At 43.2% G+C, this 20651-nt stretch overlaps 1 protein-coding gene across 5 annotated transcripts in view; it reads left to right on the plus strand.

Annotated features, from left to right (window-relative positions):
• SBF2 (SET binding factor 2) overlaps positions 1-20426 on the plus strand; it is a 463187-nt gene extending 442761 nt beyond the window's left edge. For all 5 annotated transcript variants that reach the window (XM_046684984.1, XM_046684986.1, XM_046684988.1 and 2 more), the window contains 8 exons: positions 6730-6856; positions 9205-9332; positions 10491-10724; positions 11789-11893; positions 13533-13726; positions 14400-14487; positions 17554-17685; positions 18700-20426. In XM_046684984.1, the coding sequence (XP_046540940.1) occupies positions 6730-6856; positions 9205-9332; positions 10491-10724; positions 11789-11893; positions 13533-13726; positions 14400-14487; positions 17554-17685; positions 18700-18798 (1107 nt within the window). In that variant the 3' untranslated portion in view covers positions 18799-20426. The remainder of the gene's footprint in view (positions 1-6729; positions 6857-9204; positions 9333-10490; positions 10725-11788; positions 11894-13532; positions 13727-14399; positions 14488-17553; positions 17686-18699) is intronic.
• Positions 20427-20651: the final 225 nt, after the last annotated feature.

The raw sequence follows: 20651 nt of genomic DNA on the forward strand, positions 1-20651 counted from the left end.
CATCTCAATAGATGCAGAAAAAGCATTTGACAAAATATAATATCCATTCCTTGTAAAAATTCTCAGCAAACCAAGAATAGAAGGGAACTTCCTCAAACTATAGATAGTATCTATTTTTTTGAAAACCTACAGTGGGGCCAGCCTGGTGGTATAGTGGTTAAGTTCGCAGGCTCTGCTTCAGTGGCCTGGGGTTCTTGGGTTCTGATCCCAGGTGTAAACCTACACTCTGCTCATCAAGCCATGCTGTGGCGGTGTCCCACATACAAAATAGAGGGAGGTTAGCACAGACGTTCACTCAGAGCCAGTCTTCCTCAAGCAAAAAGAGGAAGATTGGCAATAGATGTTAGCTCAGGGCCAATCTTCCTCACAAAAAAAAAAACAAAAACCTACAGCTAACCTCATACTTAATAGTGAAAGACTGAATGCTTTCCCCGTAAGATCAGGAACAGACATGGATGTCTGCTTCCCCACTTCTATTCAATATTGTACTAAAGGTCCTAGCCATGCAATAAGGCAAGAAAATAGTAATAATAATAAAGACATCTACCTTAGAAAGGAGGAAGTAAAACTATCTTTATTCACAAACAACATGATTATCTATGGAATCTACAAAAAGAAAAGCTACTAGAATAAGTGAGTTTAGCAAGGCTGCAGAATACATGATCAAGATGCAAAAATCAATTGTATTTCCACGTACTAGCAATGAACCATTGGAAAACTGAAATTTAAAAATGATTACCATTTATAATAGCATCAAAAAACATGAAAGAAATCTAAGAAAATGTGTTAAAGACCTAGACACTGAAAACTACAAAAGATTACTGAGAGAAATTAAAGATAAATAAATCAAGTGATACCTCTCGTTCAGAGGTCAGGAGACTCAATATTTTTGAAATGTCAATCTCCCCAAATTGATCAAAAGATTCAGTGCAGTCACAATCAAACTACAGGAGGCTATTTTGTTTAAATTGGCAAGCTCATGCTAAAATCCACATGGAAATGCAAAGGATCTAGAATAATGAAAACAACTTTGAAAAAGAACAAAATTGGAGGAGTAGCACTATCTGATTTTATTATAAAGCTATAGTAGTCAAAACAGTGTGATAATTGTTGTAAAGATAAACAAATAGGTCAATGGAACAAAATAGAGAGTCCAGAAATAGTCCCACATATATATGACATATGGACAACTGATTTTCGACGAAGGTGCAAAAGCAATCCATAGAGAAAGGACAGTCTTTTCAACCAGTGGTATCAGACAAATGGATTTTCAGATGCAAATAAAGTTAACTTTGATCCATACCTAGCACTAATATAAAAATTAATTCAAAAGAGATCATAGGGGCCAGCCCGGTGGCGTAGTGGTTAAGTTTGTGCATTCCACTTCAGTGGCCCAGGGTTCATACGTTTGGATCCCAGGTTCAGACCTAGACCACTCATCAAGCCATGCTGTGGTGGTGACCTACATACTAAATAGAAGAAGATTGCCACAGCTGTTAGCTCAGTGCCAGTCTTCCTCAAGGGAAAAGAGGGGGATTGACAGCAGCTGTTAGCTCAGGGCCAATCTTTCCACCAAAAAAAAAAAAAAAAGAACAGGATCATAGACCTAAATCTATAAAACTTACAGAAGAAAACGTAGAAAGAAATCTTTATGACCTTGGGTTAGGCAAGGATATCTTAGATTCAAAACCAAAAGCATGATCCATAAAAGAACAAATTGATAAATTAGACTTTGTCAAAATTAGAAACTTCTGTTCTTCAAAAATCACTGTTAAGAAAATGAAAAGACAAATCTCAGTGGGAGAAAATATTTGCAAATCTTATATCTGCTAAAGGACTAACATCCAGAGTATATAAAGGATTCTCAAAACTCAATAATAAGAAAACAACCAACCCATTTTTCTATGGGCAAAACATTTGTGCTAACTTCACCAAAGATATACAGGTGGCAAATAAGCACATGAAAAGATACTTAACATCATTCACCATTAGGAAATGCAAATTAAAATCACAGTGAAATACCACTACATACTTACTTTAGTGGCTAAAATTTTTTAAACTGACTACCCCAAGTGTTGACAAGGATGTGGAAGAGCTGGAGCTCTCTAACACTGCTGGTGGGAATATAAAATTGTACCACTATTTGGGAAAACAGTTTGGCCATTTCTTAAAAAGTTAAACATACCTACCTACCATTTGATTCAGCATGCCATTCCTAGGCAGTTAACCAAGAGAAATGAAAGCTTATTCCCATACAAAGACTTTTACATAACTGTTCATAGCAGCTTTATGTATAATAACCAAAAATCCAGAAGCAAGCCAACATCTGTCTGCAGGTGAATGAATAAACAAATTGTAGTATATCCATACAATGGAATACTACTTAGCCATAAAAAGGAATTAACTACTCATAACCTGACAACATGGATGCTTCTCAAATAATTATGCCTAGTGAAAGAAAGCAGACAAAAAAGAGTACATATTTATGATTCCATTTACTATGTAAAGTTCATAAATACAAATTAATCTCAAATGACAAAAAGCAAATCAGTGGTGGAGGGGAGTGTGCAGGAAAAGGCAAAAGGGGCACAAGGAAACTTTGGGGAGTTTGGATGATATGTTCATTATCTTGGTTGTGGTGGTAGTTTCACGGGTGTATGGATATGTCAAAGCTTATCAAATTGTACGCTTTAAATATATGCAGTTTATTGTATGTTAATACCTCATTAAGTCCGTTAAAACAAAAAAATCAGTGACTAACAAACCTCTAAACTCTCACTCATTCCCCATATCGTAAGTCCTTAGAGGAAATCTCCATGGCCTGATTCCATTTCTTCTATTAAAACAACACTTAACAGACAAAGGAGGAAGCTTGTGGATTGTGCTTTTGGAGACCACTGTGTGGTACAGCACAAGGGTCTAGGTGTCCCAGTGACAGGGAGGAAAAGAAGCCAATTAATTGGACAAACTGAGTCCCTGGAGTATAGGACTAAATAAGGAAAGTATAATTTTTCATTTTTACTGGAAATCTAAGCACCAGTGAATACAATCAGACCTTCGTTTCTCATTGTGGTACAAAGACATTTCAGAAAATTCCTTGTGTTTCTTAATGCAGATTCCAAATGTGGTTATCTAGATATTAATCAGCCCAGCGTTCAGGTCAATCTGATTTTTTTTTTCCATTGAAGAAATTCTCACATGCTTGTTGCTTAATCTGTTGCTTAAGAGTAAAAAAAAAGAAAAAAAAACAAATTGCTCAGCATCTTCTCTTCTAATTCCAATAGACCTGATTAATTAACTCCAGTTTGAGGGGAGAATTTTTTTCAACCTCAAGCAGTTAGCAACTGCGTGCGCCACTGTGGCACACAGACCCACACATACACACCCTGGTGCCCGCAAGTGCTCGCACCTTGATGCTCTCTAAGCGCTGGTCCCAGTTCCAGCCGGGTGAGTGCCAGCAGACTTGGAGAAGTGTCTAACCTTTCTAACGTAATTGTAGAGTGCAGGGCTTGTGGTGAGGCCGTCTCTCAGGACAGTGGGCTGTGAAAGCGTTTTTCCACTTGTAGAGGAGCTTTGCTTCTAGTCCTAGCATATGATCTGCCTGAAATGCCTGTAAGTTCAACTTAAGGTCATGTTCATTATCATTTCCATTCCACTTTACTTCAGAAGTGGGTCTTCAAAATTATAATCCTAAACATATTAAATATCAGGATAATCAAGGAAAGATACCGATACGTATGAGGCAAGTGGTTCCTGTGGAGAACAGTCATTGAGAGAAATGTTTGTTATTCTGGGGCTTTGTTTAATAAAAGTTCTTAAAAGAATTTTTGGAACCTGTTGAGGACTGATTCAGTGGTAACGGGCCTGAACTCTCTTCCCCTGGAAACAGTGAGCCAGGGGCTGGCCTGGGGCTACCGAGGTTTAATCCGAGAGCTGCCGTTCCCGGAGCTCACCCTGCCTGAGCACAGTGCAGATTTCTCCTCCCTGAGACTCTCAGGCGGTAGGGAACCAGCTTCCATCTTCCTGGGCCTGTCTCCTTCTGGCCTACCACCCACAGTCTACGTCAGCCCCTCTCCGCCATGTGCACACTGGCCCCTTGGGGTGGCGCTAGTGATTCTGGACCAGGAACTCGGACTAGAGAGCTCACAGTTCTAAAAACCTGGAATATGCCACACTACCTAGCTAGCTCTTCAGAGCCATGTCACAGTTGTCCTATGGAAAACTCTCCTGTCCTGTGGAGACCTGATGCAAGCAGGAAGGGCAGTGGCTCAGGTCAGGGAAGCAGCACCACACTGTGCAAGCCCATTGCATAAGAGTCAAACCCTCTTAATACATCTTCCTAAAATCCATTTTATTTTGAATTACTTATGAGCTAAAATTTTAGTTCAGTTAAAAAGCCAGTAAGAAAATGTTGTATGGGGGAAAAAAAACCTTTAATCAGCACAGAAAACTAGGTTTCTAATTAGATGATAAACTTTGTTAAAATCAGTGATATTCAGATCATGACTTTAAATTCCCATTCATCTGTTGGGCAATCAACATATTACACACATGCCTGCTCACTTTGGCTGACCAACTGTGGGTCTGCATTGCCAAATTAAACATGGAGAGGAAAGCTGTCTGTTAGCCTGCCTGCAGTGTTGGTTTGAAACAGCTTTTAAGCAAGTACAATTATGATTGGAACTTATCTCAACCAAACAAAATTCTCTAACTGGTCATGAGAGATTGAGCAGTATAGAGGTGAGATTGCTAGGTGGATTGGAGGGTGTCACAAGGTCATCAGCCTGACTTCTGCCAACACAGATGGCTCCGAAGAGTCTGCATGCAGCTTCCTAAAGTATGCTGTGGCTCAGTGACCAGTCCAAGCTCTGCCTTGCTCCCTCCCTCCCGTATCACTCCCTCATCCTTATTTCTGTGTCCAGTGGCCTCACTGCCTAATTTACTGATGAAAAATTGAGGTTCAAAGGCATAAGCTCCTCCCCCTCCGCTTGGCAATTGAACGTATCTTTCTTTTTATCTACTCTTCTAGCCCTCCTCATTTCCAGCTGTTCCCTATTTCTGGGCCCTTAACCTTGTTCATTCTTGCTTTCCTAGGGCCTTATTCTCTTAGTTATCAGCTCTGTCTCCACAATTCGTTCTCTCCCTATTGGCTCCTTCTGCACATTGCTTTCAGACAGGCACACATTTCTTTTGTCCAGAAAACTCTTGCTGTCCTCTTAAACCACCACTTTCTTTTCTCATTCCTTTCACTGCCAAACTTCTCTAAGTACAGCTTTTCTTGTTGTATTACACACTATTACACCAAAAGTACCTGAAAAGCAAGAACTATAACGTATGTTGATTTATATCTGTCAAGTGCCCAGCACAGTATGAGATTGTGAATGAGGCACAGACCTTGGAGCCTAACAAGCCAGAGTTCAAATTTGGGCTCACTAGTGACTGCTGGATGACCTTGGGTAAATGGCTCAATCTTGCTCATCCTCAGCTTCCTCATTTGTAAAGTGAGGATAATAATGCCTATCTTCAGAGGATCTGAGTAGATATTTTTCCAAAGAAGACATACAAATGGCCAGTACGTACGTGAAAAGGTGCTCGATATCTTTGATCGTCAGGGAAATGCAAATCAACCACAATGAGATGTCACTTCATACCTGTTAGAATGGCTGTTACCAAAGTGACGAGAACCAACGAGTGTCGCCAAGGATGTGGAGAAAAGGGAATCTTTGGGCACTGTTGGTGGGAGTATAAATTGGCGGAGCCACTATGGAGGAGGTTCCTCAAAAAGTTAAAAATAGAACAGCCATATAATCTAGCAGTCCCATTTCTCAGTTTATATCAGAGAGAATGAAATGACTATCTCTAAAGAAATAGCTGTACTCTCATGTTCCTTGTAGCATTATTCACAATAGCCAAGATATGGAAACAATCTCAGTGTCCAGCGATGGATGCATGGATAAAGAAAATGTTATATGTATAAACAATAGAATATTATTCAGCCATGAGAAAAAAGGGAAATCCTGGCATTTGTGACAATATGGATAGACCTCAAGGGCATTATGTTAAGTGAAATGTCAGAGAAAGATATATACTATATGATCTTACTTATTTGTGGAATCTAAAGAAGCCAAACTCATAGAAACAGAGAGTAGAATGGTGGTTGCCGGGGGTTGGGGAGTGAGGGGAAGGAGGAGATGTTGATCAGGGATACAAACTTCCAGTTATAAGAAGACTAAGTTCTGGGCATCCAGTGTACAGGGTGGTGACTACAGTTAATAAAACTGTATTATATACTTGAAAGTTGCTAAGAGAGTAGATCTGAAATATGCTACCACAAAAAAATTATGTGACGTAATGGAGGTGTAACTAACCCTATGGTCATAATCATTTCACGATAGATACATGTATCAAATCATTATGTTTGTACACCTTAAACTTACACAATATTATGTCAGTTATAGCTCAATAAAGCTGGGAAAAAATAATACCTATCTTGCAATGTTGCCATGGAGATTAAATGAGATGATGTTTGTAAAAACCCCTAGCATGGTATCTGGTGCCTAGTGGGTGCTCAGGAAGGCTCATTCCCTTCCCACCTCCACCCATGGTAAGAATTCAATTGATTGAGTGACCAGATGGTCTCCTGCATATTTCAGGTCACCATTCGGTGGCATGGCATCCACTTTTTGTTCGGTTTGATTCTTACTCTTTTCTTTGCCTTGTGTGTTGCAGGTTCATAACCAGTATCCAACTGAGTTTGAATTCAATCTCTATTACTTGAAGTTCTTGGCTTTCCACTATGTATCTAATCGTTTTAAAACATTTCTTCTGGATTCAGACTATGAAAGATTAGAGCACGGTACGTGTTTGCATGCCCTTGTCCCATCTTTTTTGTTAATTTTGTGTGATTTTAATTAAAAGTTCTAATAATGTAATTACCCCCAAGTATGGCAAGGCCATTTTAGGGTTTTACCCTGAACTATGAAAGTAGAGTGGGTATGAACGAGCCCCAGATTCTGAGATTATGTGCTATGTTAACTTTGGCACTGCAAGTGGTCATCCTTGCAGCACTTCTGCTCACTATTTTAGTATCTTGTATCACTGTTCTAGGAGAACGGCTTTTCCATCCTGATACGCTCTGGTGGGAAAGGTTCCTGCCTTTGGAGGCAGTTTGAACAGCAGTTAAGGCCATAGGCTCTGGAGCAAACAGACGAGGGTTAAACCCCAGCGCTGCCAGTTCCCAGCTGAGCACTGTGGACGAGTGAGGCGCCTCTCGGAGCGTCCTCAGTCTCTTCATCTTTAAAACGAGGACAGCAATAGCACCCGCCCCTTTGGGCGTGCTGCTCACATTAGGAAGTATTTGGAAATTTCACAGCATGGTTGCTAGCACATAGTAAGCATTCAGTGAATTTTAGACATCACTATCATTATTGTAACTTTTAATAACAGTAATAGTTGTAAAGAGTAGATTCCAAAAGTCAGTCAGCCCCTGTGAAAACATTCCCTAAGAGAGTTTTATATTCTTCTTTTGTTGTTGTTTAGGGAGAGAGAAGGGAGGATACACATGACTATTCTTGTTAAGAAGTTAAGCTGATTTTTAAAAATCAGCTCTTTTCAGATTATTATATGGACCTGAATATTAGTGGCTGAAAATATCTACTGGTGTTCTCAGTTTAAAATATGAAATCGGAAAATACTGCTTTCTGGTGCATGCTATTAAAATTGTCTAGTATGATATTTCATACTTTCGGTAAGGGAGACAGCACTGGTGAGACTTCTTCCCATCCTGTTTATACTTCCAGATCTTTGTTGACTCATAAAATTGTCATTCCACACATCATAATCAGAAACCTTCATTTCTTAAGCCCCGTGTGTAGGGAAGGCATTAAGTAGAGCTGGTCACGTTGGGCACAGGCGTCACTTGGAGGACTTTTAAAATGACTAATATCTGGGGCCCATCCTCAGAGATTGATTTAATTGGTCTGAAGTAACACCTAGGCTTTGGGATGTTTGAAAGCCCTTGGTTTTCCTAATGTGTAGCCGAGGTTGAGAACTGGTACGCTGGACCTCTGCAGTTAAAACGTAGAGAAGAAAACATTATTTAGTCTTGGAGGGGCCCTCGTATTATAGGATTTTGTGAAGCCTTGGGCTTGAGACAGTTTTTTCTGATAAACTTGTAAAAGTCTTGTTGACTTTTGGCCGTGTCACTTCATTCAAAGCAAGACAGCACTGTTAAGAGAGGCACCCTTCCTGGCCTTTTAAAGAAGTGCCTCCTGCCTCACCTAAGCACATCCTCCTCTCTGTGAGTGGAAGTAGGCTCATGTGAGTAACAGACTGACTGTTTGAAAGGTGCAAAGATAGCGTGCGGAAATCCCTGAAGTGCCCCCACATTCCTCTCTTGTTTTAAGTCACCCAAGGATACAGACCGCACCCTTCTGCCATCCAGAGTCTCCATGACTGTCATTTGTGGTATATATAAACTACTAAACAAGAAAACACTTTAAATGGCTTCATAATAAACAGCCAGTGACTTAAAAAAGAAACATAAAATTATGTTTTTAGCTGAGTTTCATCAGATCAACACTAAGTCCTAACATTTTCTCTTGGAAAATGTGTAGAGTGTCTCCTGGCCTGGACCTCTGTGAATCTAGATACAGATGTTGGCTGGGGATTGGAAGAGTCGTGACGGACTAGCATGCTTGGGAAAAACGTATCAGATCTTTTCCTTCCATTTGGATTTGTTTCCATATAGCTCTGACATTCATTCCTATCTTTAGCTCTGCCTTTATTTTCTAAGGTTTCTGTACATACGTTCCTGTTTCTGAAGCCATAAGAAATATTCCACTTTTTGGGGGGCCGGCCCCGTGGCCAAGTGGTTAAGTTTGCATGCTCCTCTTCAGTGGCCCAGGGTTTCGCCAGTTCAGATCCTGGGTGCCAACATGGCACCACTCATCGGGCCACACTGAGATGGTGTACCACTTGCCACAACTAGAAGGACCCACAGTTAGAATGTATAACTATGTACTGGGGCGGGGGGGAAGGGGTTGGGGAGAAAAAAGAAAAAAAAAAAAGATTGGCAACAGTTGTTAGCTCAGGTGCCAGTCTTTAAAAAGAAAGAAATATTCCACTTTTCATCTGCTGTATGCATCATACTTTTAGGCAAACTGTTGATTTATTTGACTTTTGTTGAATTTTTTGGATTTACAGGAACTTTATTTGATGATAAAGGAGACAAGCATGCCAAAAAAGGGATTTGCATTTGGGAGTGTATTGATAGAATGCACAAGAGGAGTCCCATTTTCTTTAATTATTTGTATTCACCAGTGGAAATAGAGGTACAGTAATGAAGCATTTATATTTCATTCTCTGAATATTTTGTGGTAAAATTGTCCTTACTTTGGGTATGTATAAGCTATTTAAGCTTTTTATAAATATTTGACTAGGTTTCATACTAGAAGCTATTTAAAAGTTTGATACCCTATGGGTTTGGGTTATGATGGGTTAAGACTGTTCACCAAATTCTTGACCACAAAAGTTAGGACCTGGTCCCCAAAACCTAGAAAGGATAACTTCAAGAAAATCAAAGCAGGCCAACTTTCCCTAGGAGGAAAGAACAAACAAAACCTGAAACCTCAGCAGGTCATCTAAGCTGAAAAATCTAAAATACTTTAGGAAAGATTTCCCTAAGTCCATTTGTACGAAAGCCTTGGAAGAGCTCCATGGGAAGCGAGGATGTTTGGAGCCCAGCCCAAGAAGGGTAGCATCTCAGGGGCAGCCATGCTCTGCCACGTCTACATGGAATAGGCTGGGATGGAACAGACTGGTTTGATGAGCAGTTCCACCTGACTTAGGGGCGAGAAGGCCTCTGGCCTTTCTCCAGCTGCACCCTCCTCGTGAGGTGAGGAGTCCAGGAAACAAAGCTGACATGTTTGGCTGCCCTTCCTGCTTCTAACCCTTGCCCTGCTACCTCAGAGTTCCTTGCCAGGTTCAAGTTACTCACCAGACTTCTTCAAGTCTGTTTCCCAAGCCAGCGCCTGTATCCCTAGGTCCAAAGGGCGGCTAAGAGGTAACTGTTTGGAAAGAAGTGGACAGAGTTTAGCTGCGTGGACTGTGGTGTATACGCACAGTCCATAAAAGACCCTCCGAATGCAGGACAGAGCCAGGTGGGAGGAGCAGTGAGTTAGGCCAAGGGCTGGGAGCTGGCACTAGCTTGCCCAGTCCTGCTACTTTCTGGTGTAGAATCCAGGGGGTCCAAGAAATTCTCAGTTTGAGCCTGGCCTTCCAGGTCATTAGGAAGGTATATTTGCCCAGGTAGTAAGATAGAACGTGTTTAATAGTTCACCTTGATATATAGTGTTTAAACATTTAGCCATATGGTATTTGAACCTTCATTCATACTCTTGCCCCTGCAAATGTTAGGGGCTGGCTTGCCCATAAGCTTGGGGCACTCTGGGGTCAAGATGAAGCAACATTTCAGAATTTTCTTTAAACAGGCTCTGAAGCCCAGTGTAAATGTCTCCAGCCTCAAGAAGTGGGATTACTACATAGAGGAGACCCTTTCCACAGGGCCTTCATATGACTGGATGATGCTGAGCCCCAAGCACTTCTCCTCTGAGGACTCTGAACTGGCCGGAGGAGCTGGGCCCCGGAGCCAGAGGAAAACAGTGTGGCCGTGCTATGATGATGTCCGCTGTGCTCAGCCCGATGCTCTCACCAGCCTCTTCAGTGTAAGTGAGCCGTGTGCAGACACGCCCCGGGGGCACCGTGGCCCTGGAGGCACGTGAGGCCTCAGGAACCAGGCTAAGTTAACCAGTCACAAACTTCTGGACGTGGCTCTTCTTCCTCTGGGCTGGCATTATAGCTAGCACTCCAGGAGTATGAGGAAACCACATTTGCTCCCCAGCATCAGTGGGGAAGAGTCACAATAAAAATGAGTTTTCCAGCATTACAAGGAAGTAATCGAGCAAATGGAGCAATTTGCAGCTTCCCCGCTGTGCAGCTGCCCAGGCAGCCTGAGTCAGGCCTGGGTATGGCTTTCGTGGGTGCTTTACTTCCTCTGGTCAGAAGTGTGGGTAGCTGAGGCCCTGATGGGAGTACTGCCAACCATCTCCCATCAAGGAATATTCTGGAATGCAGCCATCCTGGCAGGAGCCACCCTGATGAGAGCAGCAGCCCTGCAGAAAGGGTTTGAGCCCTGATATGGGCCAAACAGTTCCTGAAGAGTCCTCCGTCTGGTTTTCTGACCAGGAGGAGTATGCTTCAGTGAGAACACTGTGCAGGGGCAGCCGCTCTCATCTCAGCTTCCCTGTCCGAAGGAATTGGGGCATTCCTTAGGCATTTCTTCGTTCATTCTTTCCACATCTGGTTTGAATCACAAGGTGAGGGGTTCCTCTGTCAAGGACGGACTTCTCCTCTAGCTCGGCTGTTAGGGTTTCGGCACCAGCCCAGTGCTCGACCTTTTGCTGTGGCCATCAGATTTCCTATGGGCCGGCCAAGGGTGAAGGTGTTTGGGATACATATTTCATCTTTCTGTGTAAGCCATTCTGTACAAAAAGCCCTGGTTACAGATCCCCATAAATCATCTTTGCCACAGTGCATCACACCAGCTGGCGCTCCCCCACTATTCCTGGCTTGGGAGACCGCCGAGGCCCCCTGGTTACCACTGTCTTCAGCTGTCCTGTGGCCATGCTTGTTCATCTGGGCCCCGTACAGAGGAGATGTGGCTCTGGGGCACATCCTGACTTCTATGAACTACTTGTCCGTCAGAAAACTCCTTTTAATTACTTTGCAGGAAATTGAAAGATTGGAGCATAAATTGAACCAAACCCCTGAGAAGTGGCAGCAGCTGTGGGAAAGGGTAACCGTGGACCTTAAAGAAGAGCCCAGAGCAGACCGTGTGAGTTGGCAAAGCCCTTTGAGGGCTCCTCTGAGCTTTTTGAGGGTGCTAGGTCTGCTGGGGCCCACTGCTCTAGGTAACCAGGGCGGTTTTATGGCCAAAGGAAAGGGTGGGAAGGGAGGGGTCATGCCCTGGGGGTCCAGGGCAGAAAGTTCCACAGAGCTAAATACTTCCTGAGTGTCTCACTTTACCACAGTGACATAATACTTATGTTTTAGGGCCCCGTATCCAGGGGAAATTACTAGGTTCTTTTCTGTCCCAATGCCTCTGTGGTTTCAGCTGATTTTCTACCACATGAGGGAGGAGGGGAATGCCAAGACCATGTTTGCTCCAGAAAAATAATCAGAGAAGATAAAATATTTTAAAATGACAAAATGTGCTGCTTTCTGTTGTTCACACTCCCTTTGCTGTTTCTGAATTAAGAAACATTTATAAAAATATTTTAAAACCAAATGCTGTTTTCTGCTTCTCACACCCCCTTTCTGTTTCTGACTTAAGAAACTTTTATCAAGCATGTAACATGTGCAAGAGATTGTGCTGAGCACCAAACGCATATTAGCATCCTATTTAACCCACAGTGAGGGAGTGGTGCCCCATCTCACACGTGTTCACACAGTACTTGGTACAGCTGTCAGTCAAACCCCCATCAGACTGGCTCCAAATGCAACAGAAGGGGAGTTAGAACAGGTGAGTGTTCTGAAGAGCACTTCAGAAAGAAGGAGAGGTCGGCAGGGTGAGATGTCACGGAGGGGTGAGGGACAATGGAGTGCAGAGGAAAGCCTCTGAATGGTCAGAAGGGATCCTCTGGGTGCTGTCTCTTGCCTTCAGATGGCAATTCAGGAGCTGTCGTCAGATAGACCACAGGTAGATAATGTCTTACTGCTTTCTTTCCTAGAAAAATAGAATAATTTCTTGATTTTTTTTCTGATTATGAAAGTGAGATATATTTATTCTTTTAAATAAGACAACACACAGAAAGTTATAAATACAAGAAAAAAATCAGCCAAAATTTATAACCTAGAAATAAACCACTATACTGTCAAACTTGTTTTATCATTCTTTTTTTTTCATTTTCCCCAAAAGCCCCCAGAACATAGTTGTATATTCTAGTTGTAGGTCTTTCTGGTTCTGCTATGTGTGACACTGTCTCAGCATGGCCTGATGAGTGGTGCCACATCCGTGCCTAGGATCCAAACCAGCAAACCAGTGGGCCACTGATGCAGAGCGCACAAACTTAACCACTCGGCCACAGGGCCGGCCCCGTTTTATCAGTCTAAACACATATATAAAAGGGGTTTACTACACATACTATTTTAAAACCTGATCTTTTATACTTACTATGTGGCATACATGTCCTTCCATTTGTCACTTTATATAAATCGGCAGCATCATTTTCAATGGCTATCTAGAAATCCATTGTACGGAAAGACCTTTTTTTAACCAGTCTCCTGATGAGAGACATTTTGGTTGTTTCCAGTTTTTTACTATTATAAACAATTCCAGGATAAACATCTTTGTATATATATTTTGCTGCTTGGTCTGGTTGTTTCCTTGAGCTCAATTTTCAGAAATGAAATTATCAGATAAGTTGCTTAAAGTCTTCGTAAAGATTTCCTAGCTCCTGTTCTGTCCTTTTCAGCCCCAGAGACACCCTTCGGGTTCCCCAGGAATCGTGTCTACCAACCTACCTTCCTATCAGAAGAGGTCTCTGCTGCACCTCCCAGACAGCAGCATGGGGGATGAGCAGAATGCCAGCGTCTCCCCATCCAATGGAGTGGACCGAAGAGCAGCCACGCTGTACAGCCAGTACACATCCAAGAATGACGAAAACAGGTTGACGTGCTGAGCCCTGTGGGGTGTGCTGAAAAGACTCTCCCCACCCTGCCTACGCGACACCAAAGGCCCTTTAATAAGCGAGGCTGTGCAGTGCAGCATTCTGTTAACTTAAAATGGATTTGCTTTAATTCTTTGTTTCTGTCTTAAATGCGTTAGACGGCTCTTTGGAGAGGAAAAAAAGAGGTTGTAGTTATTTGTGGTTGAGTCCTGATTGTTATTATCTCATGTCTGCCAGATCTTTTGAGGGAATAAGTGTTAGTCAGCACTTTTTCAGTGGCAGACATCAGAAATCCAGCTCATGCTAGCTCCTGCAAAAAGGAATTTACTCCCATGAACTGGGAAGGCCAGGGATGGGCCGGTTCCTCACACAGCGTCTTCAGGCTTCAGTCTGTGTGCCAGCTCTGCTTTCTCCTGTGGTTGCTTCTATCCCAGCATGGCACAAAAGATGGTGACTGAGAGCGCCAAACCTCACAAGTTTGGTAACTCCAGCAGAAAGAGGCAATCTTTCCCCGAGGGTCTGGGAGAAAAGTTCTGACGAGAACTCTGATTGGCTTTTTTTGGATCGTCTGGGGGAAATAGAGAGTTGACAAACAAAAACAACAGACATTCCCTTTACAGCACTTTTTAAATGAAAAATCAAAATTAAGTGTCTTGTCATCATTTCTTCTAGGTCCTTTGAGGGAACGCTTTACAAAAGAGGGGCTTTGCTGAAAGGATGGAAGCCCCGTTGGTTTGTTTTGGATGTAACAAAACATCAGGTAATACTGTCAAAGCCCAGAGAGATCACGTCTTTCTCGGCACGGCTCGGTCCCAGGCTGCTGCGTGACTCAGCAGGTCCATCCCCCTGGACAGACTGCTTTCCCAAGGCCCCTCATATGCTGCCGGGACGGGGCTCCTCCATGTCCCTGAGCAAGGGCAGTAGCTTTCTGAGGAAGTTCCAAGGTCGCTCTGCCTGTGTACAGCCAGAGGCAGTGACAGCTGAGCCCAGAGCATTAAGAATAATTTTGTTGTTAGTGCCATCGGGTCAATCCTGACTCCTAGCGACCTTGTGTAGAGCAGAGCGGAACCCTGCCTGGTCTTTTTGCGCCATCCTCTCACCTTCCAGCACTGTATCAGACAATGCTCTGCAGCTATTCACAGTGTTTTCATGGCCAATTTTTTCAGAAATGGGTGGCCAGGTCCTTCTTCCTAGTCCATCTAGCCTGGAAGCTCCACTGAAACCTGTCCACCATGGGTGGCCCTGCTGGTATTTGAAATACCAGTGGCATAGCTTTTGGCATCACGGCAACACAGTGTGCCGCAGTATGACAAGTGATAAACGGGTGTGTTGTTCCCTGGCCGGAAACAAACCCGGGCTGCAGCAGTGAGTGCTGAATCTTAACCACTAGGCCGCCAGGGCTGCTATTAAGAGCAACAGGACTCCGCTTTTTAATGCTCAACTCTCTCCTGCTGCCTGCTCGTAAAACTCAGGCCAGGGGAACACTTGAGGTTTGCAGCGTGCTGCATGCCACATGCACGTATAGAGCCTGTGCCTGTGAGCACCCCCCGGAATACAGGTTACCTTCATCCTTGCAGCATATAGCATCCATTCAAAACTGAGGGTGTTAATTTATTTGACAAACACTTATTGCACACCTTCTCTGTGCCCATCACTGTACTGGTTACTAAAGAAGGCCTCACTGTCCCTCAAAGACGGCAGCATCAGAGGAGGGAGAAGGCCTCGAAATAGGCAGAAGGGGCTGTGCCCTCCCAAACCTGGAATTGACAGTGGGCAAGGACTAGACTGGAGCTTGCTGAGCACGGCAGGGAACCTTTTGCCCATTGTTAGGTTCTTAGCTATTGCTGAAGCAGCTCCTGCAGTCCTCATTGCCATGGTCTTTGCCCCAGTGACCTCAGGGAGAGGGCTCCCTACCCAAACCCCAGCCCCTCTGCACCCTTCACTGATGAGAGGCCCATGGCCTCCCCTGTCCCGACTGCAGGCCTCTCTCTGTCTTGGAAGTGACAAGTCAGCCTTGAGGCAGAGGGTGCACATTTTGATTCTCAATGCATTCATCTCTAAAATGGAGTCTTGAGACAGGTGTGAACAGTTCCCTCTGTACAAGGCTCTGGTTGGGACTTGCATCTGGAAGACTCCTTCCAGGTGAAGACTTTCCCTCTGCTCAAGGGGTTTCATAAAGGTTTTGCAGAGTCTTTGTGGAAGAATATAGAGAACTTATTTTCCATCATGTAGTGGAATCCTTTTTCAGGGAGCTGTACTTTAAATAACAGTGTCTCTGAAATCGTGGAGCCAACACCCTGTAGAGAAGCTCCATTCACCACTAAATATAACGTAGGAGAATGTCATAATTGTTTTGTAATTTACAGCTACATCAACTTATACTTGCATTCTTGCCTATCTTTTGGATTTCTTTAACGCGAAAGGTATACAGTTGTTGCATTTAGCCCTACGTATACCATGTGTGAAGGGAGAGACAGAGAAAAGTCTGAGGCCACAATCGAAGTGACGGGGGCACCAGACACATTTCTGCTGCATAAATTGGAGAGTGAGACCCAGACCATGGATCAATAAGTCTTTTTCACCAGCAATCTTTGATTTTTTTAAAATATTTTTCTCATTCCGAAAGTAATACATGGTTGTTACACCAAATTCAAACATCTCATAAAGATAGAAAAGCCCCCTGTGCCCCAACTCCCAAAGACAGCTACTGTTAACAACATGCTATCTATTTCCTTAAGTAATTTTCATATATATAGATGGATAATGTGCATGTCTGTGTAGTTTGGGTTGCTGGGAGGGTTAAATGGATTATGTACAAAACAATCAGAACAGTCCTGGCACACAGGAACCACTCAATCAAATATTAAGCTATTTATTATGTTTTTTAAAAATCATTTTATATCTACATGCTATTTGGAAACTTACTTTTTTGAATAATATATCTTGAACATATTTTCCTACCACTTCATATAGGTCTTCCTTATCATTTTTGAAAAGCTGTATGTGTGGTAGTATTCTGCATTATTGATGTACTGTCATTTAATTAACCGCTACCCCATCAAAAGACAGATATGTCTTTTCAGTTTTTATCTGATGAAAACAGTGCTGAAACAAACATCTTTATCCGTGTACCTTTGCATGCTTGTGGGAGTGTTTCTGTAGGATAAATTTCCAGAGGTGGGAGGGTGTCTGAATAGGCATAAACATTCTAAATTTTAGTTGATATTGCCAAGTTGTTCTCCAGAAATGTGTAGCAAATTATATTCCCACTAACAGCGTTCAAGACTACCTAGTGCCTTACATTCAACCTGGATATTATCAGCCATTTTTAATATTCCTTAATCTAAGTGAAAAGTGAAATCTCATTGAGTTCATTTACTTTTCTTTGATCAATGAGGTCACTCATCTTTTCAGATGTTTTCAGTCATTTGCGTTTCTTCTGTGACTTACCTGTTGAGATCCTTTGACCATTTTTCTCCTAGGTTGTTTACCTTTTTCTTATCAATTTCTAGAAATTCTGTATATGTTCTAAACATCAACCTCTTTTCTGTGTTGCATGTATTTTTTACAGTTAGTTGACATTTAATTTTATTTTTTAACATGTAATACATTTCTTCATATTTCAAAAAATACATATCTTTTTCTTCCTTTCTCCTAGCCACCTCGTTCTCCTATCTAGAGACAACCAGTGTTTTTAATTCTTGCCCATTCTTCTAGGCATAGTTTAGCAAGATACAGAGGAAACTATTCAAACACAGTTTGAAAACCTGTGCCGTTTTCCCTTTCTGTGTCTCTTATGTCCCATCTGTATCCCTTTTGGTTCCAGCTGCGATACTATGACTCGGGCGAAGACACAAGCTGTAAAGGCCACATTGATCTGGCTGAAGTAGAAATGGTCATCCCTGCTGGCCCCAGCATGGGAGCCCCAAAGCACACAAGTGACAAGGCTTTCTTTGATGTAAGTTGATCTTGCATGTCTTTTCCTAGCTCTGTCTGCCCATGAATTCTTATAATCCATCCACCTCCAAGAAGTATAGGGCCTCAGAGCAATTGGTGGTGACTGCAGATGGGTCACAGATCCCCTGGCTCTGGAAATTGCTACAGAACTTGAACTCAGCACTCTTGATCCCCAATCCTGACCTCTCCCAGCTGTTCATATGTCTCAGAAAGGCTACACATTGCTTTACACAAAGGATTCCTTCAAAAGGTATCCAATCACTTATGGAAGCAGATGAACTCCTTGTTAAATATTGTTAGTTATTCACTCACCACCTACTGCCGAGAACAGATGCTGCCTCCTTTGCATCTAGTGGTGTGCATGCTTGACCATCCTCAGTCACACAGGATGACTGTCGGCCCTGACATCTTCAGCAGCCCTTAGGTGGGCTGTGGCGCATTTTATGGGCCACAGGATAGAGGGTTTATCTAGTCCCTGGAGCCAAGCAGGGCTTCATAAAGTGCAGAGGTCATACTCCAGGGTCCTGCTCAGGCCATGAGGCCCTTCCCCTGACTCTGGGTTTACAGCGTGGCCCCAACTGAAGACTAGAGAAAGGGATGGAGGGGAACACGAAAGCCAACTTCATCCTGGTGCAGATGAGTCTCAGGCTTCCCCAGGGAGCACAGGAAGCTTTCTCGGCACCTTTGCTGTGTTGGTACAGTACATGGGAGAGGCCAGAGGCTCCAGCCATTCCTGACCCTTCTTCGTAGTCAAGGAAGACCCTAGGAAGATGCAAAGTAAGGCTCTGCTCATGTGTCTCCTTTTTCTGCCAGTACCCTTCTGGCAGATGTTAATCTGCCATGGGGATGTTAATCATCCCCTGTGACTTTGGGGACCGGAAAAATAGTGTGACTCAAAAGGAGAAGTTCTGGGCAGTACTGAGAGGGAAGGTCCGCAGGATTGATTCGCACACTTGCCCAAACCCGTAAAACAGCCCAGCCCTTCATCTCTGGTTCTCTTCATTTGGTTTTGTAGCTCAAGACCAGCAAACGTGTATATAACTTCTGTGCCCAGGATGGACAGAGCGCCCAGCAGTGGATGGACAGGATCCAGAGCTGTATCTCTGATGCCTGATGCCCATGGTCAACCCAAGCAGAAGAGGGAGGAAGGACTCATGCTGCCAGATAGAAAAAGAGTGCATGAATCCTTGAGGCGCTGACAGCTTCCTGTTCAGTTCTGATGAGTCATCCTAGGGCCTGAGGTTCTCCGGGCCAGTTTCACCCAGTCCCCTCTTTCAGCAGTTGCTATGTCTGCTTAGCCTGAGTGGATGTCTCACACAGGTCTGGTCAAGAGCCCCAAGCATTCCCTGTATCTTGCACTAGATTGTTCTAACAGGGTCTTAATGGTTAGGGATCAGAAGAATGCTTCCTGAGCGAACCGTCCTCCATCCCAAGGCAAAATGGCTAGCACCTACGTGGGTCCTTCATGAAACCTAGATCCTTTTTGTTCTCCAAGGTCATAATTTCCTTGGAGAGCTTTCTGACAAGCAAAAATCAAAACCCTCCGAGATCATCTTACATTCTGCATAGAATAGGTTTCTCATCAGCAGCTCCTACTCTTGCTGCCTGACCTTGGAAATGCTTAGTTCTCCGGTGCTGCCAAAAGGTGCTTCCATAATCCCTGCTCAGCCTCTGGGCTTGACAGCAAGAACACTGGTGCTCAGTGGCAGGCAAAGGGGGAGCACACGGGGTTATCCTGGGAGAAGAAGACTGTCCAGGGAATGACACAGCAGTGACCAGGCCAACGCAGGAAAACACTGCTTCCAAAACACTGAATTCTCTAGGCCGAAAGTACCTGAGGATCCAGGATCTTGTGTTCCTATGTATTCTTCTGCTCCCTGACAGCTTCTCACATGAAATAACATGCAAAAAGCTGAATGCACTAACCCATGAAACAAACTCGCACTGAACTCCGAATGAAGTGAAGACGTTGGAAGACAGAAGCCAGCTGTTTGTGACCACACACCACCTGTGACTAGCGCTGTGCAGACCACGGTCACACTGTGGCGTGATCGGACGCCCAGACGACGTCTCTGCACATGAACAGTGAGAACTGTTTGTAGATTTTCTTTACTCTTAACCTTGTGTTTGCTCGGCTGAGGTCTGAGGAGTGCTGTCTGTTCACAGGCAGCGGGAGCAGCAGCTCTGGCTGGAGTCAGAGGTTCTGAAATGTTAATATGTTACATACCAAACTAATGTTTCAAAATATGTATATATGATTTCTAGATCCTTGTTTTTCAGATAGTCTGCTTATAATTTAATATAAAATTAACTAAACTGATTCAGTCATAAGATTTCAGTAATAAAATGGTTTCCTTTTTAAAAAATAAAAAGCCATTTTGTCTTTGTAGATTTAAAAGAAATCCGATTTTCAAATTTAAAATTACACACTAGGAAATAGAACTGTGTTAATATATAAGAAATTGGAGGAAATAAGAATGAAGGATTTTTCTATCATTTCCATTTTATAAATTGCCACCTGTGAAAATTGTTTTTGCACATTATTTGTATTTTTCTTTGTATATGAAATAATTTTTTGTACTTTGTAAAATACGGAGCCCATTGTACCTTCCTCTTTGAGACTGTACACAGTGCTGCTTTTGTAACTGGATTCTTTAACTTTCATAAAGGCGCTACATGCCTTACATTCACTAACCACCTTGGATTAAATTTACTTCTTAAGAAAAAGTGTCCCTCACTCACTGTGGAGTAAAGGTCCTTCTGGCTGCCTGGCGCTCGGGAGGCAGCATTCAGGATTCACACATGGGAGTAAAGGTTCAAGGGCAAAACGCAGTGTGCCCCGTTTGCCTTGGTTCTGTTAACGTCCTCACTGCCGTGTGCTCAGGAGACGCTGGACATGTTGGCCTGAGCTTCCAGGTCCTGGACACACTGCCGCGGGGCTGAGGCGAGAGACCTAAGGCCGCCCTG

The sequence above is a fragment of the Equus quagga genome, chromosome 14 (genome assembly GCF_021613505.1).
Source record: "Equus quagga isolate Etosha38 chromosome 14, UCLA_HA_Equagga_1.0, whole genome shotgun sequence".
Taxonomy (NCBI): Eukaryota; Metazoa; Chordata; class Mammalia; order Perissodactyla; family Equidae; genus Equus; species Equus quagga.